Here is an 18,052-nt window from a genome sequence, read left to right as displayed (position 1 = left end):
CTGACATCCCAAAGAGTGGCTACCGGGTTATCCTTCGTCCGTTCCATTTCATCGACAAGGTGGTAAGCTGCGGGGTATTTATACTGTAAATGCACGGCTGCCTAGACACCTTCATTCATCCTGGCCAGCGTTGTGTGAAAATGTATCGAAAAGCCGACCAACAAGAAAGCTCACCTGTTGGAATGCGCAGTCGCTTGAAAGCCTTCTTTCCAAAACGTCTTTTATCCCCAAGCCGAACCATTGAGTCTGGTGTGGCGCTGCCAATAGAACAGGCGAACTCTGGGGACGGCGGCTCACAGGACGTGCAAACGAACACAGCTTCAGAGGGCAGAGTGCATGGTGTCGCTCATAACTGGGATGAGGCATGGGCATCAATCCAATCAGAAGAGCCGGAACTGGTTGCAAAGTATCAGCAGTATCTCCTCGCCCAAGAAGACCCGGATGCGAAACTTTCTCCTGTGCATCTTTCTGGCAAAGATAGGAAAGAGAAACTTCTACGCACCGCCGACTTAAAGGTGACGGAGGCTAAAGCAAAGCTTGCAGAGGGTGGAGTCTTCAACGGCCATCTCAAAAAGGTTGCGGAAGGGACCGTGGCCATTTTGATCAAGGGAACTGGCATCGTAACAGCCATTGCCAATACTGAACCGCATGCTGCTATAGTTTGGGCAGGATGTAGCGTGGTCTTGCCAGTAAGTATTCAATATCTGATGCAGGGCGCGGTTTGACCTTTTCCAGCTTCTCCTCAACCCAAGTATAGAGCGGGCTTCTGCTCTTGAAGCATTTACTGATGCTGCACGTATCCTATGTCGATTCAGCGTCATCGAAACGGATCTATTCAATGGCTTCGGCACCCAACCCTTGTCTAATTCAGACGCTTTACTGCTAAAAGAGCAACTTCGCACATACCTGATCCAACTCTACGCCATGGTCATCAAACTTCAGATTCGGCTTGTTCTTCGATATGACCGCACCTCGATCGCTCGATTCTTACGCGATACAGTTCAGGCAGATGATTGGGAATCGCTGATAAAGAGCATCAAAGAGCTAGAAGAGTCCAACTTTAGAGAAATCAGTGTAAGTAGCCACCCTACATTCTAGGTTTGACAGGCGAAGCTCATAATGCGTCTGTACAGGCGATTGGACACCATGTCTTGATCCATGTCCGAACTTCCATCGAGCTTCAGGGCCAACAGATGACTACGGGATTTACGGAGATGATGAAGCGGTTTCAGGACCTCGAAGATGGCATAAAGAGTGTGCGCCAGGAAATCAATACCCGCGAAGATGCCACCGAAGATTCGAACTGCGTGAATGCCTTCAGGACTGGGATCAACTACGTTCTTCAGAAGGATAGGAACAGTTTGTGCGCATCTGACACTGGGCATTGGTTCTTCCATCATCCTGAGTATGAAGCTTTTAATAGTTCCAGGGAACCACAGCTGCTGTTCATCACCGCAGAAGCAGGTGGTGGTAAATCCACAACTATGAGGACACTTATCGACACACTTCAGGCGTCCGATGAGCCTCCACTACTTGCATACTTCTTCTTTAAGGATGATGATGACCGGCTCCGCAGCTACGACGAAGCTCTGAGTACGTTGATCTACCAGTTTCTAGTGCAGGACCGTGGGTTGGTCCAGCACGCGAAAGGAGCATACCGACAGTATGGAGATGCAGTTCGACATCAGACCAGAGAAATGTGGCAGATTCTCTTGAAGATTGCTTCCCAGTCAAAGCGCGATGTCTTCTGCGTCATGGATGCTGTTGATGAATGTGCAGCACCGGACAGGAAGCAATTAGTAGCGGATCTCGCGGTTACATTTAAGAATACCATACAGCCGACGTCTCGACTGAGATTTATCGCATCATCCCGGCCATATCAAGACGAGCACCACCCCTATGCTGACCTTGTTGTTTCCAATAATATCAGGCATCTAGCAGGCGAGAATGCTCAAGTTCAATCTGACATTCTCAAGGTTATTAGGTTCAAGGCGCAAGAACTAGGTCAAAAGAGAAAACTCGGCCAAAGCATCCAAGACATGTTGGTGGCAAAACTCTCTGACCAAAACGCCCATACGAGATCGTTCTTGGCGGTCCGGATGGCATTCGAGCTGTTGGATTCGCATCACAGGATGCACAAAGGAGCGGGGGAGCGGACTATCAATATCATTCTTTCTGATATTCCACAGCAGCTTGGCGACCAGTTTGACGAAATGCTAAGGAGAAGCCTGGACAGAGAACATGCTTGGAGGCTGTTCTGCATAATCCTTGCAGCACGAAGAACTCTCAAGATTCCCGAATTCAAGGTTATATACTCTCTAACGCAGCCGACCAGCAACACAGTTAGTCCAGCGCGATCCTACGAAGAACTTGAGGTGCCAACCGACGACGAAGAATTTAAGCGGTTCGTGCGGTCTAGGTGTGGGCTATTTATCACTTTTATAAGGAACTCGGTGTATTTGTTTCACCAGACCGCACGAGAACATCTGATAGCAAAAGCACAAGTATCTGGGAAGACGCCGTACCCTGAACCAACGCAAATCTGGGTCGGGCAAAAAGACCATCTTCACACAATACATAGGCCTTCTTGGAAAGGTTGTATTTCAAAAGCAGATGCTAATCTAGTCTGCGCCACAGTTTGTTTGGATATTCTGAATTTCACGGTATCAATAACGTGGGTACTTGAAGTGTGAGTATCCGAATACCCACAATCCCGCACAGGGCTAACTGTCACCCTTCACTCAAGACTAGATAGCCTTAATGCTGGCAACGGCATGTTCCAAGATATAGAAGAGTTCGTTTCTGGCCGACCGTTCTTCTCGTACGCAGCCTTCAACTGGCATGAGCATGTTGTTCTCGGAGGCGACGGCGCTCTGAAGACCCTCTCCGACGCTCGGTACGCCGACATTACCGATGTCAGCAAGCCGTCGTTCTGGGTGTGGTTTCTTCCTCTCGCTGAATACATTAACACAAGCACAAAGCAGCCAAAGGCGTTAATTTCCAGTGTTTGGACACCCGACGAGGAGTCTCGCCGGTTGAGGCACGACTATGGACCGTTTCTTAGGGAAGGGTGCCTTCAGAAGCTCTTCCACATGGATAGCAAGGTACACGCTTTGTTCATCTATTCACCATCAGCATCGACCTTGCCGCCGTGAGTGTTACCTGAGATCTCATTGTCTTTGCGAGAACTTTGCTAACATACAACGATAGTCCTCATACTGATGGCCTTCGGTGGCGTGCCGAAGAAGGCTATCACCTCATTGATTCATTTCATCTGGCTTTCGGAGAGTATCAATTCACCAGTTCTAGCCAATCAGTGCAGGCAATGGAGCGAGGAGATGATAAGCGAGGCTCGATGCTCTCAGAAGATGTACCCGTCGCAACACTTATCTGGACATGTATCGCGGACGTCGCACCAAAGGCTCTCAGAAAAGCGTTGGCTTCCGTCACTGATCTAGACTGGCTTCACGACATACCTGAACACATAATGTACCGCCGGAAGAAGTGGAGCGGGTGGAGTTCACGCACGGGAAAAGATTTGAGAAAGGACCGTCAAAAAGGATGGACAAAGCCATGGCCGCCCTCATGCGTTACGATATATACAGCAGTATCAAGCGTTTCGCCCTTGAGTGACGAGCTGTTTGGAGTGTTGGCAGACTGGGTGGAGGCGTCTCCCCTCAGTCGCGATTATGCTCAAAAGCTATGGGAGGCGGGTTGTTTCCTCGAACCGTCTCTGTGCCGCCGCCTCGTTCACGCCGGGGCTTCGGTTGATTGCGAAATGTGGAGGGACCGCAGGACTGCTCTACAGGTTGCAGCTGCATTTTGGGAGCACGACTTGATACAGATACTTCTAGATTTGGGGGCGGACCCTGCCAGGTGCTCTCCCAATAGCTACACCCCTCTCCATTGGTTATTTTATCCGGAGGAGCCGATCATTGAGGAGGAAGCAACAAGGATAACGTCCAACAGGCAACTCAGACAGTCCAAGATGGGTAAACCGCGGTATCAAAAATCTCGAATCGCTGCATCCGTCAAGGCTCTTGCACGGACATTGTCCGCCCAGATGTCTGCAATCGATGTACCTGGCAGCGATGGAGAGACGCCCCTCATGCTTGCTGTGAAAGACTCTCCAACAGCAACCAAGACCCTGTTGGACGAAGGCGCAGAGCCGGGCAAGCGAGATTTTCGGGGCCGCACTGCACTCGCGCATTTCTTTCTTGACGGTTTCAATGGCCGATCAATCTCGACCTTGAAGCATCTTCTGAATGCTGGAGCCGACAGCCAAGTATCAGACTCGTCAGGGAAGACGGTGTTGGGCTACTGGGCTCGCCGCGTGACAAGCAAGGCGATGTCTGACCTTTACGCCGGCTCCAATTCCTACAACAAGGCGTTCCATGCATTGGCTAGCCTCGGCGCACTCTCTCAACGAGATTCCTTGGTACAGGAACTGACCAATCTAAATGTTCCTCTTGTAGTAGCGTCGCGACTCGGGAACGCCCAACTTTGCTGGGCCCTGTTGGACGCAGGCGCGAACCCTGACAAACATGGGATTTCTGCATCCAGTCCCTTAGGTAAAAACGACGGAAGCGAGGCGACCGACTTGGAGGACTTGGCATGGAACCCACTTATGGTTGCATTGTGGGCGAAGGCCTACGTGACTGCTGCAATACTCCTGGCATACGACGCGAATGTTGGCTTCCAAATTCCGAGGCGTAAACGAACCAAGTATAATAAATACAGCGTCAGAAAGGTGGGACTGACACCGCTCCACCTGGCGGTTGGTGGTAACAACCGCGACAATTGGAATGGAACGGATGTAGTACTGAGCAGCGGCGGGTTGTCCAAAGGCTGCGCATTTGGTGCGGCGGCACATCCACACCATCCCGTCGCGAAGCAATCGGGTTTGGAGATGTTAGCAAGGCGACAGAAGGAAGACTATCAGAAATTCCGTGCGAGGGAATACGATGTGGAAAGTTCAGATGTAACCACCCACCTTTACTGATCATAGCGTAGGGAAACTTGCTGACCATCGACAGTCGGAATATGAGATCAAGAAGTTCGTGTTCTCAAATGACAGCACAGGAGCAGAGAATGTGCCGTTTGACACCCTCTTCGGAACAAAATTTTCCTCCAAACGTCCCTGCCATCCGCTTCTCGAGGCCGTCATCAACAAGCATCAGATACCAACCGAGCGTCAGGAGGCTTTGGCAGAGTATTTGCTCCAAAGCGGTGCATCCGTGAACGCAATAACGAAAGAGGGTATTACCCCCTTGCTGGCCTCTGTTGGCAGAGGACGACTGGATCTTGCTAAACTTTTACTCAAACACGGCGCCGACCCTAATATTTCGACTGACAAAGGTTGTGCGCCCTTGATGATAGCAGCACGGAGCGGTCACCGTGATCTCGTTGAGATCCTCCTTGCCTCTGGCGCCGACCCTGATGCGCAGCTCGATGCTCTTCCTCCCAATGAGTGTAGCTGCGCCACGTTTATCTCGTGGTCGTATTTTACTTTTAGTAACTGCTACGCGCCGCTCAACGCTCTGGCGGTAGCCGCGGAGCGTGGCCATTACGACGTCGTTGAGACCCTACTTTCCCACGGGGCGGATGCAAATTTGCCCATCGTTCATCATGCGCACGGTAGGGTGCCATCGAGACGCGAACGGCGCCGCCGGGAAGTGGACGATACGCCGAATTCTTCAGACACCGAGCCAGAAACGGAGCTGGAGCGATGGGAAGGGTGCATCAGCGTTGGAACTGCGCTGACATGGGCCAGAGGAGAAGTGCGGGACCTGCTGTTGCGTCATGGTGCGGACCCCGCCAAAGAGGAGGCAATACGGAAATGCGAATGTTTCACTATCGAAAAGAGAAAGGAGAAAAGCTTCATTGGCGGGGACTCCGATGCTGACTATCCCACAAACGAGGAGACTGATTCTAGTACAGACTTGCCATGGCGGCGACGCCGCTCCCAGATCAAGAAATTTAGCGATAATGATAGTTCTATGTCGTCGTAATATAGGCTCGAATAAAGACGTCTTACATACTTTATATATAATATCCCCTCCAATCTTAGATCTATAGAGCAACTTGGAGATGAAAAATAAAATATCTACCGATAAGTAACTAGCTGTAGTTATATATATACTCTAGGTTAAAGTTTATATTCCTATAGCGGTGTTAAATCTAGCCACTTTAGCCCTATTCTGATGGTTAATACGTTTCTAACTCTAGTTATAAACTATATTAAGAACTATCCCTTTAACTTTTAATAACTCTTCTCCCTTTATTTACTGGATTTCTTTAACTGCATTATAGAATGATACTCTCATTCTTACACTTTCATCATATGTTACTTCCACCTGTTTTACTTTAAAGTTGACCCCTTGTTGTTCTAATGAATTTTGAACCCACTGTCTTTACAGGCCGGCCTGTAAACATATTAGGTGGTGTTTTCAATGAATCTAAGTTGGATTCACTAGAGACTGTCTGTTGGGTACGATCCACCTTGTTAGTCGTTCGGTAAGAAGAACCGCAAGGTGTTCTATATAGAAAGCTGAGATGTCTTTTAGATGAGGGGTCACCGTCGACGCCTCTAGTCATCGACCGTCGGATGAGGGGCCGAGATGCAGCACAGAGAATGCGGGTCGTCTTTTTCCAGCTTCACCTTGACCATCCCACCACGGCCACCACTTACCCTTCAGTAATACATTCATATAAGAGGTATAGAGTAGTTGATTCAAGAGGTTAACAGTAGTATTTAGATACAAGCTGAACTCTAACCATGCCTCCGACCGCGGAAATCCATTCTGCTGGGCCTGATGCCTAACAGACCCCATCCCTCCCAACCCGCAGCTGGATCTTCCACAGGCAACCACGGATCCTTGAGAGCTCCTACTCGGCTCACCAAGACGCATGCGCCAGAATCTGCGCCTGGACTCGTTCCGCGTCTTCTCGAGGCAATTGGCCAAGCAGAACCTTGAGCTTCTCACAAGACGCCCGTGTCCGGGTCACCATATTCTGCATCGCTTCCTGCTTTTGCTCCGGATCATCGGGCATGGGGGGAATCATGGTGCTAAACCAGTTCAGACGAGCCTGGGCAAGCCAGGCCGCCGTCTTGGGCTGCGAAAACCATTGCATGGTAGCCCCATTGAGGAGCGTGATGAGCAGCCAGTCGTGACTCTGATCCGGGTGCGGGATGGGGCGGCAGAGCCGATTCCTGGTCTCATCGTCTGCGTACGCTGCCTCGGCGTGGGCGATGAAGGCTGCGCTGAAGACGGGCTGACAAGGACGAACAGGCTGCAGTGTGATCCGATTCCCGTTGAATACGGGGACTGGTTCGCGCTTCTCTAGTCCATCCGCCGTGCAGTCGACGAAAAGGGTGTCGGCCTGCGGCTGGTAACTGCCGCCACTGTTGAACTTGACTTCGTCGTTCGCGATGCTAGCCACCCGGCCCTGGCGGACAATGTTTTTGATCTTCCGGAGCTGCTCCAGCTCGGCCACAGACACAGTGGCACAGCGGAACATGGTCGGCCAGACCTCGTCACTTAGACGCATGAGCTGCTGCCCCGATTCCAGCCGCTTGAACAGATCCTCCAAAGACGTGGCCGCCATGATGGCCTCATTCTGCGCAGGAATTCTGTTGTAGCGCTTTTCGGCAAACTCGGGCCCCGGCTGCATCCCACTTCGATCAAAAAGCCACGCATCTCGAGGCATGATCCACGTGATCTTTGAGGCGTCAACGCCTCGCGAAAGTAACCATAGGCATGTGTCGATACCCGTTTTGCCGGCTCCGACAACTGTGTAATTGGCGTAGGACCGCGAGACACTTGCTAGCCCATTCGGCGTCACAAAAGCAACGTCAGAGGCGACTTGATACGCTGGGGGACTCATCGACGGCACTTTTACGCTCATGTAGGTGGAGTCGACAATACGGGGGGAACTGCCAACAATCTCGAAAGTTTTGCCTGAGATAATCGAAGTAAATTTCCCATTGCCGTCGTAGTTGCAGTTTGGGAAATACTGCACCCGTCCAGAAGCTAGAAAGTGCTGTTTCATGACTACATCGTAGTATGCTAGGACTTCGTCACTGGTAGCCAATTCGAGTAGACCTTTGTTCCAGCCGACTCTGTCGATCATGTCGTTACCCAACTTCTTCGAGTTGACGCCATAGAACGCTGATGGCTGATGCAGTCGCACAAAAGGGTATGCCATGGTCCAGTGCCCCCCAGGACGGCTGTAGCGATCTACAATGACCACAGTGGCTTTCGTATCCGCGAGTATTGTATCGACGAATGCCATCCCCATCGCACCTGCTCCGATAACGAGGTAGTCGGCTTTGATAGTCTCCGTCATTGTATCGAGGGACAAGAAGAGAGAGAAGAGGAGTAGATTCAAAAGGTTATGCTGAGTCTGGTGTGTTACTTACTTGCAACCTTCGTTCGTCAGTCTCTATATATTTGTTATAAGAGCTTTTGTAAGCGGCAACCGTGTAGAGCCGTGGGGTATGTCTGCTCTACCTGGATCCTCATCGGAGTTTTCCTACATACCGAATAGGGATAGGTCATTGGGTGACGGTATGGGGAAATACAGGGGTTCCCTCCCACATGCGGCAAGGCCGGACCGGTGTTGATGAGAATTCTCCGGGCCCGGCCGTGCGCCCGGTTGTCAGACTAGGTGGCAGGGCGGAGCCGGACTGATGGTAACGCCCGTCTGTCACAAATTGGGCCGAAAATATTAAGGCTTAGAAACAGAGTTTGCTTAGTGGACTTTATCAATTGCGATATAGCTATTCGGTAGCGCTTTCTCAAAGACTCGCTGACGCTGGATACCAGGAAAAGTGCCGTAGGATTGTCTACCTTCGATAGATGCCCTATGTCTGGGGGTGGTCGCGGGAGAATCCCAATGTCCACTATCTCATGTCGCTCGGTGCAGACACGTGTCAGCCCACCCTAGCCACCACCTCGTGCCCACAGTATTTAGCCTGTAACGCCTCTAGCTTTGGTAATTCGGACGTGTATATATATCTCTTTTTATCTTGGAAGAAAATTACTCTTTGAGATTAATATGCCTAGTTTCTGTCGCTGTTGTTATAACCAGGCTTACCGCCTACCTATGTGCGTTAGAAAAACCGACCGCTGGCTGCGGGCCGCTAAGTGGAATGGCGTCCGGCACTTCCAAACTACCGACCCGACTACCGTAGTAGTTGTGTGGCGCTAAGAGATCCATTAGGCAAATCTCAAACTTACTGTTACGTCCGCGCCTGATTGCTTCCTCGCCCAACCCGATTTAGTCTTCCTAATAGACCTGTCTCTTCATTATCGTCGTTATCGAGCTATGTCCTCAGCCGCCACATGCCATTCAGCCGACGGGGTTATGAAGACTGGGTTTGATAGCAATACCGACGACACTCTCCGCATCGACGCCAGTTCGGCCGGGAACGTTTGCCTGGGCTGCAACAAAACGTTCTCCCGCCTGGCACACCTGCAACGACATCTCGCCTCCCACCAGAGTGCCAAGCAATGGGTGTGCCAGTTCTGCAAAAGCTCATTCTGCCGTCGGTAAGCTGGCTCGCCGTCCTACTCTTCTTCTTCTTCTTCTTCTTCTCACTCTCGCTCCGTCTGATTGAGTCTCATACTGAAGTTCTTCAAAGAGACATTCTGAACCGGCACCTCGGTGCCTGCAGGCGGGCCGTGGCCGGCGCACGGTCCCAGATCCGCATTCTGAACCGCGCATGGACTCCATGCCGAGATCACAAGACTAAATGCGATGGATGACAGCCCTGTAACCGGTGCTCCCAAGCTCCATCGAAATGCGTCTTCGCCCGCCGTCGAATGCACCGGTATCACATGGATGAGGCCGTTCTGTCGAGTACCCGGCAAGCGGACTTGCTCTCGACTCGCTCAGTCAGCATAGAACAAGGTGTATCATCGGGCCTTGATCGGTTGTCGTCCTCCTGCGAAGACTTCACTGCTGGTGCTGGGCAGACCGCCGTGGTTGCGGCGTCTCCGCCACTTCTGACGCAGGGCTTGGCCGTGACGAGCAATGTGAACAGCTTCCTTCCCTCCCCCGAAATTTCCAGGGAAGACATATCAGAAAACCATTGGATGCCCGCCGACAACCCATGTGCTGCATTCAACGAGCCTTTCGACGTCTTGAAGGACTTCACATGGACAATGGGTGGTTTGGACATGTTCAGCACGGTCTCTGACACTGCCTCGATGGGCATGATCGAGATGGTCAACGAGCGTCTTGTCGAGGTCGTGCCTGCAATGACCCCATATGCTGACCAGGCATATATACACCCTCAACGGCTATCTCTCGACCCGGGTCTCGTTGCCCCCGGGTTATGTCTCGTCCAGTTGGATCCTCTGGAATACCACCGCACGGCAATCGTCGAATACCTCTCGGTAGACTGCAGCGATGTGCCGGAGATCCTCAGCCTCTTCAAGTCGCAGACTATCAGCATGATCCTCAACACCTACTTTCTTCGCCACCACCTTCACACTCCAATCATACACCTCCCGACCTTCAACGTTGCATCCGCCTCGACGTCGCTGGTCCTTGCCATGTCTTTTGTCACGGCGTCATATACACTGTCGCTGGGCCTGCAGCCGAGCCATGTTCAAAGTCTTCTAGTGGCCGCGTACCGCTTCGTGACAAAAAATGATCAAGTACGTCAAGTCTTGTGGCAGCTGCCTTTTATACATTGTCATGGCAGGGCCATAACTGACTTGAAGCGTTGCCAAGGCCTTATGGATGGAGGAGAGCCGTCGGTGGCCACGCTACGGGCTTGTTTTCTTCTGGTTATTCTTGAGAGCCTAATGACCACTGCGCAGTACGCAGCTAACGTTGTTCCCTTCGAGTACATCGTTTCTTTAGCACGCCGCGCGCGCATCTTCGATGACACCCGCATGAAAGAAATCGGCGCCGACCCGCGATGGGCAGACTGGGTAGATTTGGAGAACACCCGCCGGCTGGCGTTTATCCTGTACGCCCTCAACTGTTTCCTAACGGTGATGAAAGAGGACGTGCCCCATATCGCCGCATGCGAGATACTTTTGCACCTGCCCGAGCCCGAAGTGCTGTACGATGTACCCACCGAAGCAGAGTGGCGACGCCACCAGATCTTCGGTGGACGACAACAACGCTCCAAGCCAGTCTTCTCCGTGGTCATGGAGCTCGTCCTCTGCGGCCTGTCCGATCAGGAACACATGCCACGGACGCTCTTGGGCAGGTTCGCCGTCACACACGGAATTGCCCTCCACGCGTGGCAGACCAAGATTCAGTACGAGCTCGGACGTCGCCACTTGATCAACACCAGCGCGCTGGATCTGTTTTTCCACGGGCGTGCGCAGGAGATTAGTAGCGCGCTCAAGCTCTGGTACTCTGTGTGGCCGGAGACACTTGGCGACTCGGACCACGATCCGCAAAGCACGAAACCGTCAATCCTCTGCCATAATCGCGTGCTGGCGTGGTTTTATTTTGCGGGGGTCCTCACATTGCCAGAGTGCAGCTTCTCGTCTACACGGAGCGACGAAGAACAGCGGAATGGACAAAATGTCATTCCGCAGAGGTTGTCAATGCAATTCTTCTTGGCACGGCTGCTGACTGCACTTGGTCGGGGACAACTTCGAGATGTGGGCGGCGACTATGCGGTCGTGTATCAACTCGTGAGCTCCATCGACCTCCGAGATGAGGAGTCCACGACCGCGTTGGGTTCCTTGGTTTATCGCGAAGTCGAGGCTTGCCCGCCAAGATTTTCATAGCAGTGTTTAACCAACCTTATTACGCTGATCCAACAGCTGTTTGACTTTTAATGTCGTCAATGTTGCTATCGACCTCTTGGATGATTCCGGAAATGTTGTGTCCGATGATAATCGGCCCCGGTAGCCGGTGAGTGGGAGGGCGGTTGTGGAAAATCATGGTCGGGCCAGGCGCGTATTTGTGCACGTCAGTTGCGTAGATGCCCACGAAAGCCGGCTTAATTTTAAAGCCCGGGGAGCCACATGGTGAGATTCCGATATGGTCCCGTCGGACGTTGCCCTAGCTATATAGGTGCAGAACATGTGTATGCAAAAACTCCCCTTTATTTTTAAATTTTAGTTTTTTACGATGCGATAGGGCGATGAAGTGGTCAAGGCTGACATTGAAGATGTTCAATCCCTTGCTGCATTCAGGGTGAGCATCAACCTAGGGATATTTGCACTGTACACCAATTAGCTCAGGGAGCTTTGGCAGACTTCTGTGTTAAGACGTTTGGTTTCTTTTCTTGATAGGTTACTCTCATCTCCAGCTTGCGTCAACCCACAATGGTGCCGCAACCTCCGCGGCGAACAAAGTCTATCACACCACTCAGACTTTGAAACTGCAATCCGACCTCTGCATCACATTTTTGGTATTGTCATCTACAACACAACGCACACCGCCCGCCCGGGCTTTGCTTGACCGCACCTGGCGGCAGCGAAGGGTTCCGCACCACAGACCAGACCGAGTCGAGGTCATCACGCTGCCCCTGCCACAATCTTTCTCGGACACCCAACGCATAGAGGCCTGTACTCGTCATCATGAGGAGGAGAACCGTTGCCGTCTGCTGATCGTTGATAAACCCGAGGCAGCCTCGTGGTTCCTGCCCGAGCGCATCATGAATAAGAGATGTGCACGGACGATCTTCGATCAAACAATTTGAGGACGATGGTGATGACGATGTCGAGGTGGCCTTTTAGGAGAAGTCACTCAGTAACCGATAAACATCCCACAGAGCCAAGGAGGGCCCTGATGAGAGCCTCTCAGGCAATGTTATTCGAATCTAACGGCAACCTCGCACAGAGACATGGCATCTTTACTATACCTCCAATGGACTTATAGAATCTCACATATTTGGGTTTGAGGGTTTTGGAAATAACTTAAGTGGATGCGATTGAAGTTTTCTACGAACATTTCATGCCTGATGGTATATTTGGTCGACAGCTGCGGTAACTAGAATGGCTCAATTCTAGTGCTCTCTAGGTATAGGTAGTTTAGATTCAGCGAAAGAAAGTAAATTGGTCCATGTAAGTGGTCGTCATTTTACCTCTATTAGCCCTAAAATATTTAGCTGTACTCGCATTGTCATTCAACTGCAGACGAACCCAAGGAGCTCTCACTTAGAGTCTCTCGGCTTACCATGTCTGCTCGAACCGGTGGGCGAATTCTTATCGTCAATTAACTCGAGATTTGCCTCCCATCACGGCATCAGGTGATTGCCATCCATTGCAAACGGGCACTTGATGCAGGTGAGATTTGAAATTTTGCAAACGCGGTCCCCTTCCTCTCTCTGGCCGAGATTGAGGGACCTACAACGCGAGCATGTGTTTGTGTCGGATCTTCGAGAGAGTGTCAAGGTCCCAAGAGATGAAGTCTAATTGGCTGTCTCGCCATCACGACAATTCCTAGGAGACACGATAACAAATCTTACGTGATGCGGATTTTTTGACCATGTTGGAGTCGGGAAAGGAGTAAATTTGATTGGTGTTAATGGAAGACGAGGGGACTTATGGTCCAAGAGTTCACATCATTCATCGCAGAACCCATTTAATCATTCCAATCAAGGCTTAGCTATGACACACCATGCACTCCGTATATCTAGATGGGTATTATATTATCCGTCCCTACACTACGGCGTCTCGCTATACGGAAAGCGCACGGCCCTAATCCGTCGCCCGTCATCATCCCTTTGACGACCACAACACACCTTTTAGCGCGAAGTTGGCTGGCCCGTGCGTGTCGGATTTATGGTATTTTACAAGCGGTTGGTCTTGAGCATCTTGTTGGTATTCTCCGCCGAATTCCCTGCTTGCGCGGAGACGCTAAAAGGCGTATTTGTGGTCGTCAAAGGGACGTCCTCCCTTAGATATAAAAGTGGCACATGTGGAGCACATAAGGTCCAACAGCACCCCATGTAATAATGGGCTACATTGCGTGTTGTACTTCTGTTGGTAGTAAACTATACTCTTGTTTCCGTGCTCAACGCAACAATTGCATGCCTCTGATCCAGTCACACTATCGCCGATACAATGCCTTCGGACCAAAAAAAAAATAAAAAAATTAGCGCTGCTGTGCTTGCAGCGTTACAACCTGAGCTATACGTGTCTGAGAACAGCAGCCCCCACCCTCCGGTGCGCATGTGCATTGCAGCGAAAGGTCGCACGCACGGCATAGGGACCCACAGAGAGCGCGCGGGTATATGTCATCACTTCCATGTTTCCACCCACACTCACAGGTTCCCGCTGCACGCGAGTTACTTGGCCATTTTCACGGACTTACGTACGAAGTAGAGATGGCTATCTGCAATCGCAACGGGGACTCATTATAAGAATCTGGAGAGGTATAGTTCTCGGATGGAACATTGCACAAGGCCTTAAGCCTCTTTTAATAATTGGCCGGTATTCTTTTTTTTCCCCTGATTTCTTTTATTGTTATATCTCACTGTCTGCACCAGTATTTCTACACAAATATCTCGCTCATGTGGATCGACATTATTCATCCCATACTTTCTCTCATCTCTCTTTCACTCCATCCACCAGTTTTCCAGCTATAGAATCACAATAACCATTTGTGTGCTACGTCTTTTTCACTTGCATCATTCATGGATTCCATTCAGCAATACGACTTCTCTCATGCTCAAAGTTACGACCAGTTTATACCAATTCCAGTACCTGATGTTTCATACCAAGATACTTCGTACAGTCAGAATTCGAGCGCCAGCTTCGTCCAAGCTCCGGCAGGCTTCATTGGTCCGTACACTTCTCAGATAGGTGGTGCCTTGAATAATCGATCCCAAGATGAAAGACAGGATCATAACGAGGTTTTGGATGTGTTGAATCCCGTCTTGGATTTCAACGACCCCTCCGAGGAAGGTGTCCTCGGCACTGGAAACAGCGAAGAGGACGATTGCTTCTCCACTGTCCAATCAAAACGAAAAGCCCAGAACCGTATTGCGTACGTTTTTCCGCTCTTTATTCTCAAAGCCCGCGGCCAACCAAATTTGCTAGTTGCTGTATAAGCTTATTTCAAATTTAACACTGATATAAGCGGTCGCTACAAATACCACTATATAAATTTCACTCCGCTAATGTATAGTTCACATAGTCAACGGGCATTCCGCGAGAGAAAGGAAAAACACGTCAAAGACCTCCAAGGTCGGCTGGATCAATTGGCGTCCGAGAATGAAGACCTGAAAAGAAGACTCCATGCCGTATCCGCCGAAAACGACATTCTTCGAAGGGGTCAAATCAGTGGCAAAACCTCGCCAGAACTGTCACTTGCATCAGCGCACTTCGAATCAACCGACCTTTACTCTAACTTTCTTCGGAGCCATTCAAATCAAGACCTCCCGAGACGCGCTTTCGTTTTAGATAGCGGTGAACGTCTCTTGGCTGCTGGTGCGGCTTGGGACTTTATTACAAATCACCAGCTCCTTAAAAGGGGTCTCGTGAATATCGACGAAGTTAGTAAGCGGCTCAAGCAGCACCATAGCACTTGCGGAAGGCATGGGCCAGTCTTCTCGGAGCGCGCTATTCTTGCCGCCATTGAGCAGAGTATTCCTGAAAGAACTGATGGGCTTCTTTAAGTAGTGTTTTATAAGGCCGGTAGATATCAATATTGAAATATTAACATTGAGACGCTACAATTCTAGTTGCCAATTATAAAGTTTGTTAAATTGCGATTTAGGGAAGCAAGCATCTTAGAAAATGCTTGATGACCTTATTTTTGCAGGAGCTTAAAATGTCCATTTTCACTCTAAACACGCCGATGCATAAGCATTTGGTTAGCTAAATTTTTCAGGTGATAGTACGTTGTATACCGCGAGTGTCATCAGATCCCGCTGACTAATACCCGCGCGCTTTTGAATTGCAAGTCGGCGCCCAGATTGCCCGACATCATCTCATGAGGTGCGAAGGAGCTCTATTTTTGCCACATGCAAACTATCTATTTTTACTCTACAAGCGCCGATATATACGTATTTAATAGGCAAATATTTTGAGGCACTTTTAGGCAATAGGTCTAGATGCCTCTAACTGTCTCCTTTCTTATTACAAGCAGAATTTTGCAACATACAGGAAAATAAACACATATCCTGTTGGTACATCACTTTGGTATAACCGTACGCAGGAAGGCAACCAGAGGTGATCGGCGATTAGAGTTCGGGATTGACCTGGTTCTCGCTTAATTCTTAGGTGTAGGAATCTGACACCGTACAACAGAGTCCCCCGCACAACGAACCTAGCTTAGACATTACGACCAATTGAAGACCATTGCATTTGCAGAACCCATTGTGCGTATACATAACAGAGCCCATTAAACATATCTCTTTTAAAACACATATTACGACATAGATGCCCTATTACATCTTTGCTTGATAAAATTTTGGCCTATTATAATAAAACTTAAAAACCACTAGTAAAGTGAGTAATAATTAGTCTTGCATCTTGATATTTGTCAAGTCATTCAATATACCAAACGTGACATATATTTAGTGCAGTTATTTGACCTACGTACTTGTAGTATTTTGTTAGGCGGAACAAATTGGTAGCTAGCGGCGGGGCTTTTTCATAAAAAGCGGGTGGAACTTGCATATCACTCAGCATCCGTAAGACCGCTAACTCTTAGTAAAAATGACCAATGAATAAAGGTACATAGTATCTACAAGATCTCAACCCATGAGTTCTTATATATATATACGCGTTAAAACCACATACTGGTGAGCAAAACAGGTCAAAAAATCCAAAGATATCCTACAACACATTCGCCTGTTATCTTCTCATATCTGAATCTTTCGTCATGTCTATCATCGCTGTTCTAGGTAGCACCGGAGCCCAGGGCGGGTCTGTATGTCAACAATTGCTTGGCAACTCGGCTTGGAAAGTCCGCGCTATTACCCGAAACCCGAATAGCGATTCTGCAAAGTCGCTTGAATCTCGTGTAAATTAAACTCTCCTTCACATTTAAAATTAGTTGCTAACGATGCGATAGGGTGCTGAAGTGGTCAAGGCTGACATTGAAGATGTTCAATCCCTTGTTGCTGCATTCAAGGTGAGCATCAACCCTAGTGATATCTGTACTGTACACTAATTCGTTCAGGGAGCTTCGGCAGTCTTCTGTGTCACTGATTTCTGGTAAGGTGATTTCATAAAAGTGCAATGCTCCAAAATTAATATTCGTCCAATTTACAGGCAAGGAATTCTCGCCAAGACATTGGAACAGGCTGGAGAAGATGAGAAGCGTCAAGTCCTCAACGTTGCTCAGGCTGCAGCTGTCACTCCTACTTTAACCCACTTTATTTGCAGCGCCCTCCCTCCCGCTGCGAAAGTCTCCGATGGCAAGCTCAAGGTGGCTCACTTTGACTACAAGGCGGATGCCATTGATCACATTGAGCAACATCTTCCCGAACTTTACGCCAAGATGACTCAACTCTGGGTTGGATGGTATGCCTCCAACATGTTTAACGAGTACCTAACCTACTTACTCCCTATTGTGAGTCTCACTCAGAGTGAAGAAATAACGAAATGTTGCACACACTAACTCAACATAGCCTGGAACAAAGAAGGTGATCTGGTTTAACCCAAGCAAGCCTGATGGTGTTGTGCCAGTCGGTGGCCATGTGACTCATAACATTGGCATTGTTGTCGACGGGATTCTGTCCCAGAGGGAGAAGACTATCGGAAAGGTGGTTCCATTGATCACTGATTACATGCCTTTCAAGGATGTTTTGAATGTCTGGGGAAAAGTAATGGGTCGCGAGGCGATTTACGTGGAAGCGAGTGACGAGGCTATTAGTCAGCTTTCCGGGCACCTTGGTGCTGATCTTGCTGCCCAGTTCCGATGGAGCGAAGTGCACTCGGACTGGAACACTCTTTTCCCTGAGATAACTGTCTCCCTGAAAGAATTAGGTGTGGAGAGTAAGGTCTTAGGTCTTGAACAAGCTCTAAGAGCTCTTAAGCCTTAGATGCCTCGAGTTTGGATAGAGTCTACATTAGAGTGCACTTCTTTTGGACCATATAACTAGCAATATTCACTA

At 49.7% G+C, this 18,052-nt stretch overlaps 4 protein-coding genes across 4 annotated transcripts; 3 read left to right on the top strand and 1 right to left on the bottom strand.

Moving 5' to 3' along the window:
- Positions 1-924: 924 nt before the first annotated feature.
- Positions 925-6,011, top strand: EsH8_II_001575 (uncharacterized protein; the record flags this gene model as incomplete). The annotated part of the gene is made up of 6 exons (XM_083264873.1): positions 925-1,074; positions 1,134-1,593; positions 2,353-2,413; positions 2,756-3,151; positions 3,211-4,981; positions 5,037-6,011. 6 exons carry the CDS (start codon positions 925-927, stop codon positions 6,009-6,011), a joined length of 3,813 nt encoding a protein of 1,270 aa, XP_083122195.1.
- Positions 6,012-6,897: 886 nt separating this feature from the next.
- On the bottom strand, positions 6,898-8,349 carry EsH8_II_001574 (NAD(P)-binding protein; the record flags this gene model as incomplete). The annotated part of the gene is made up of 1 exon (XM_083264872.1): positions 6,898-8,349. One exon carries the CDS (start codon positions 8,347-8,349, stop codon positions 6,898-6,900), a length of 1,452 nt encoding a protein of 483 aa, XP_083122194.1.
- Positions 8,350-9,827: 1,478 nt separating this feature from the next.
- EsH8_II_001573 (uncharacterized protein) lies at positions 9,828-11,762 on the top strand (the record flags this gene model as incomplete). Its single annotated transcript, XM_083264871.1, has 2 exons — positions 9,828-10,667; positions 10,833-11,762. The coding sequence occupies 2 exons, from the start codon at positions 9,828-9,830 to the stop codon at positions 11,760-11,762; spliced, it is 1,770 nt and encodes a 589-aa protein (XP_083122193.1).
- Positions 11,763-16,815: 5,053 nt separating this feature from the next.
- Positions 16,816-17,980, top strand: EsH8_II_001572 (uncharacterized protein; the record flags this gene model as incomplete). Its single annotated transcript, XM_083264870.1, has 5 exons — positions 16,816-16,863; positions 17,008-17,067; positions 17,116-17,150; positions 17,208-17,508; positions 17,567-17,980. The coding sequence occupies 5 exons, from the start codon at positions 16,816-16,818 to the stop codon at positions 17,978-17,980; spliced, it is 858 nt and encodes a 285-aa protein (XP_083122192.1).
- Between the last annotated feature and the right edge of the window lie 72 nt (positions 17,981-18,052).

This window comes from Colletotrichum jinshuiense, chromosome 2 (genome assembly GCF_051148585.1).
Source record: "Colletotrichum jinshuiense chromosome 2, complete sequence".
NCBI classification, from domain to species: Eukaryota; Fungi; Ascomycota; class Sordariomycetes; order Glomerellales; family Glomerellaceae; genus Colletotrichum; species Colletotrichum jinshuiense.
This window is presented reverse-complemented; position numbering and strand designations above follow the sequence as displayed.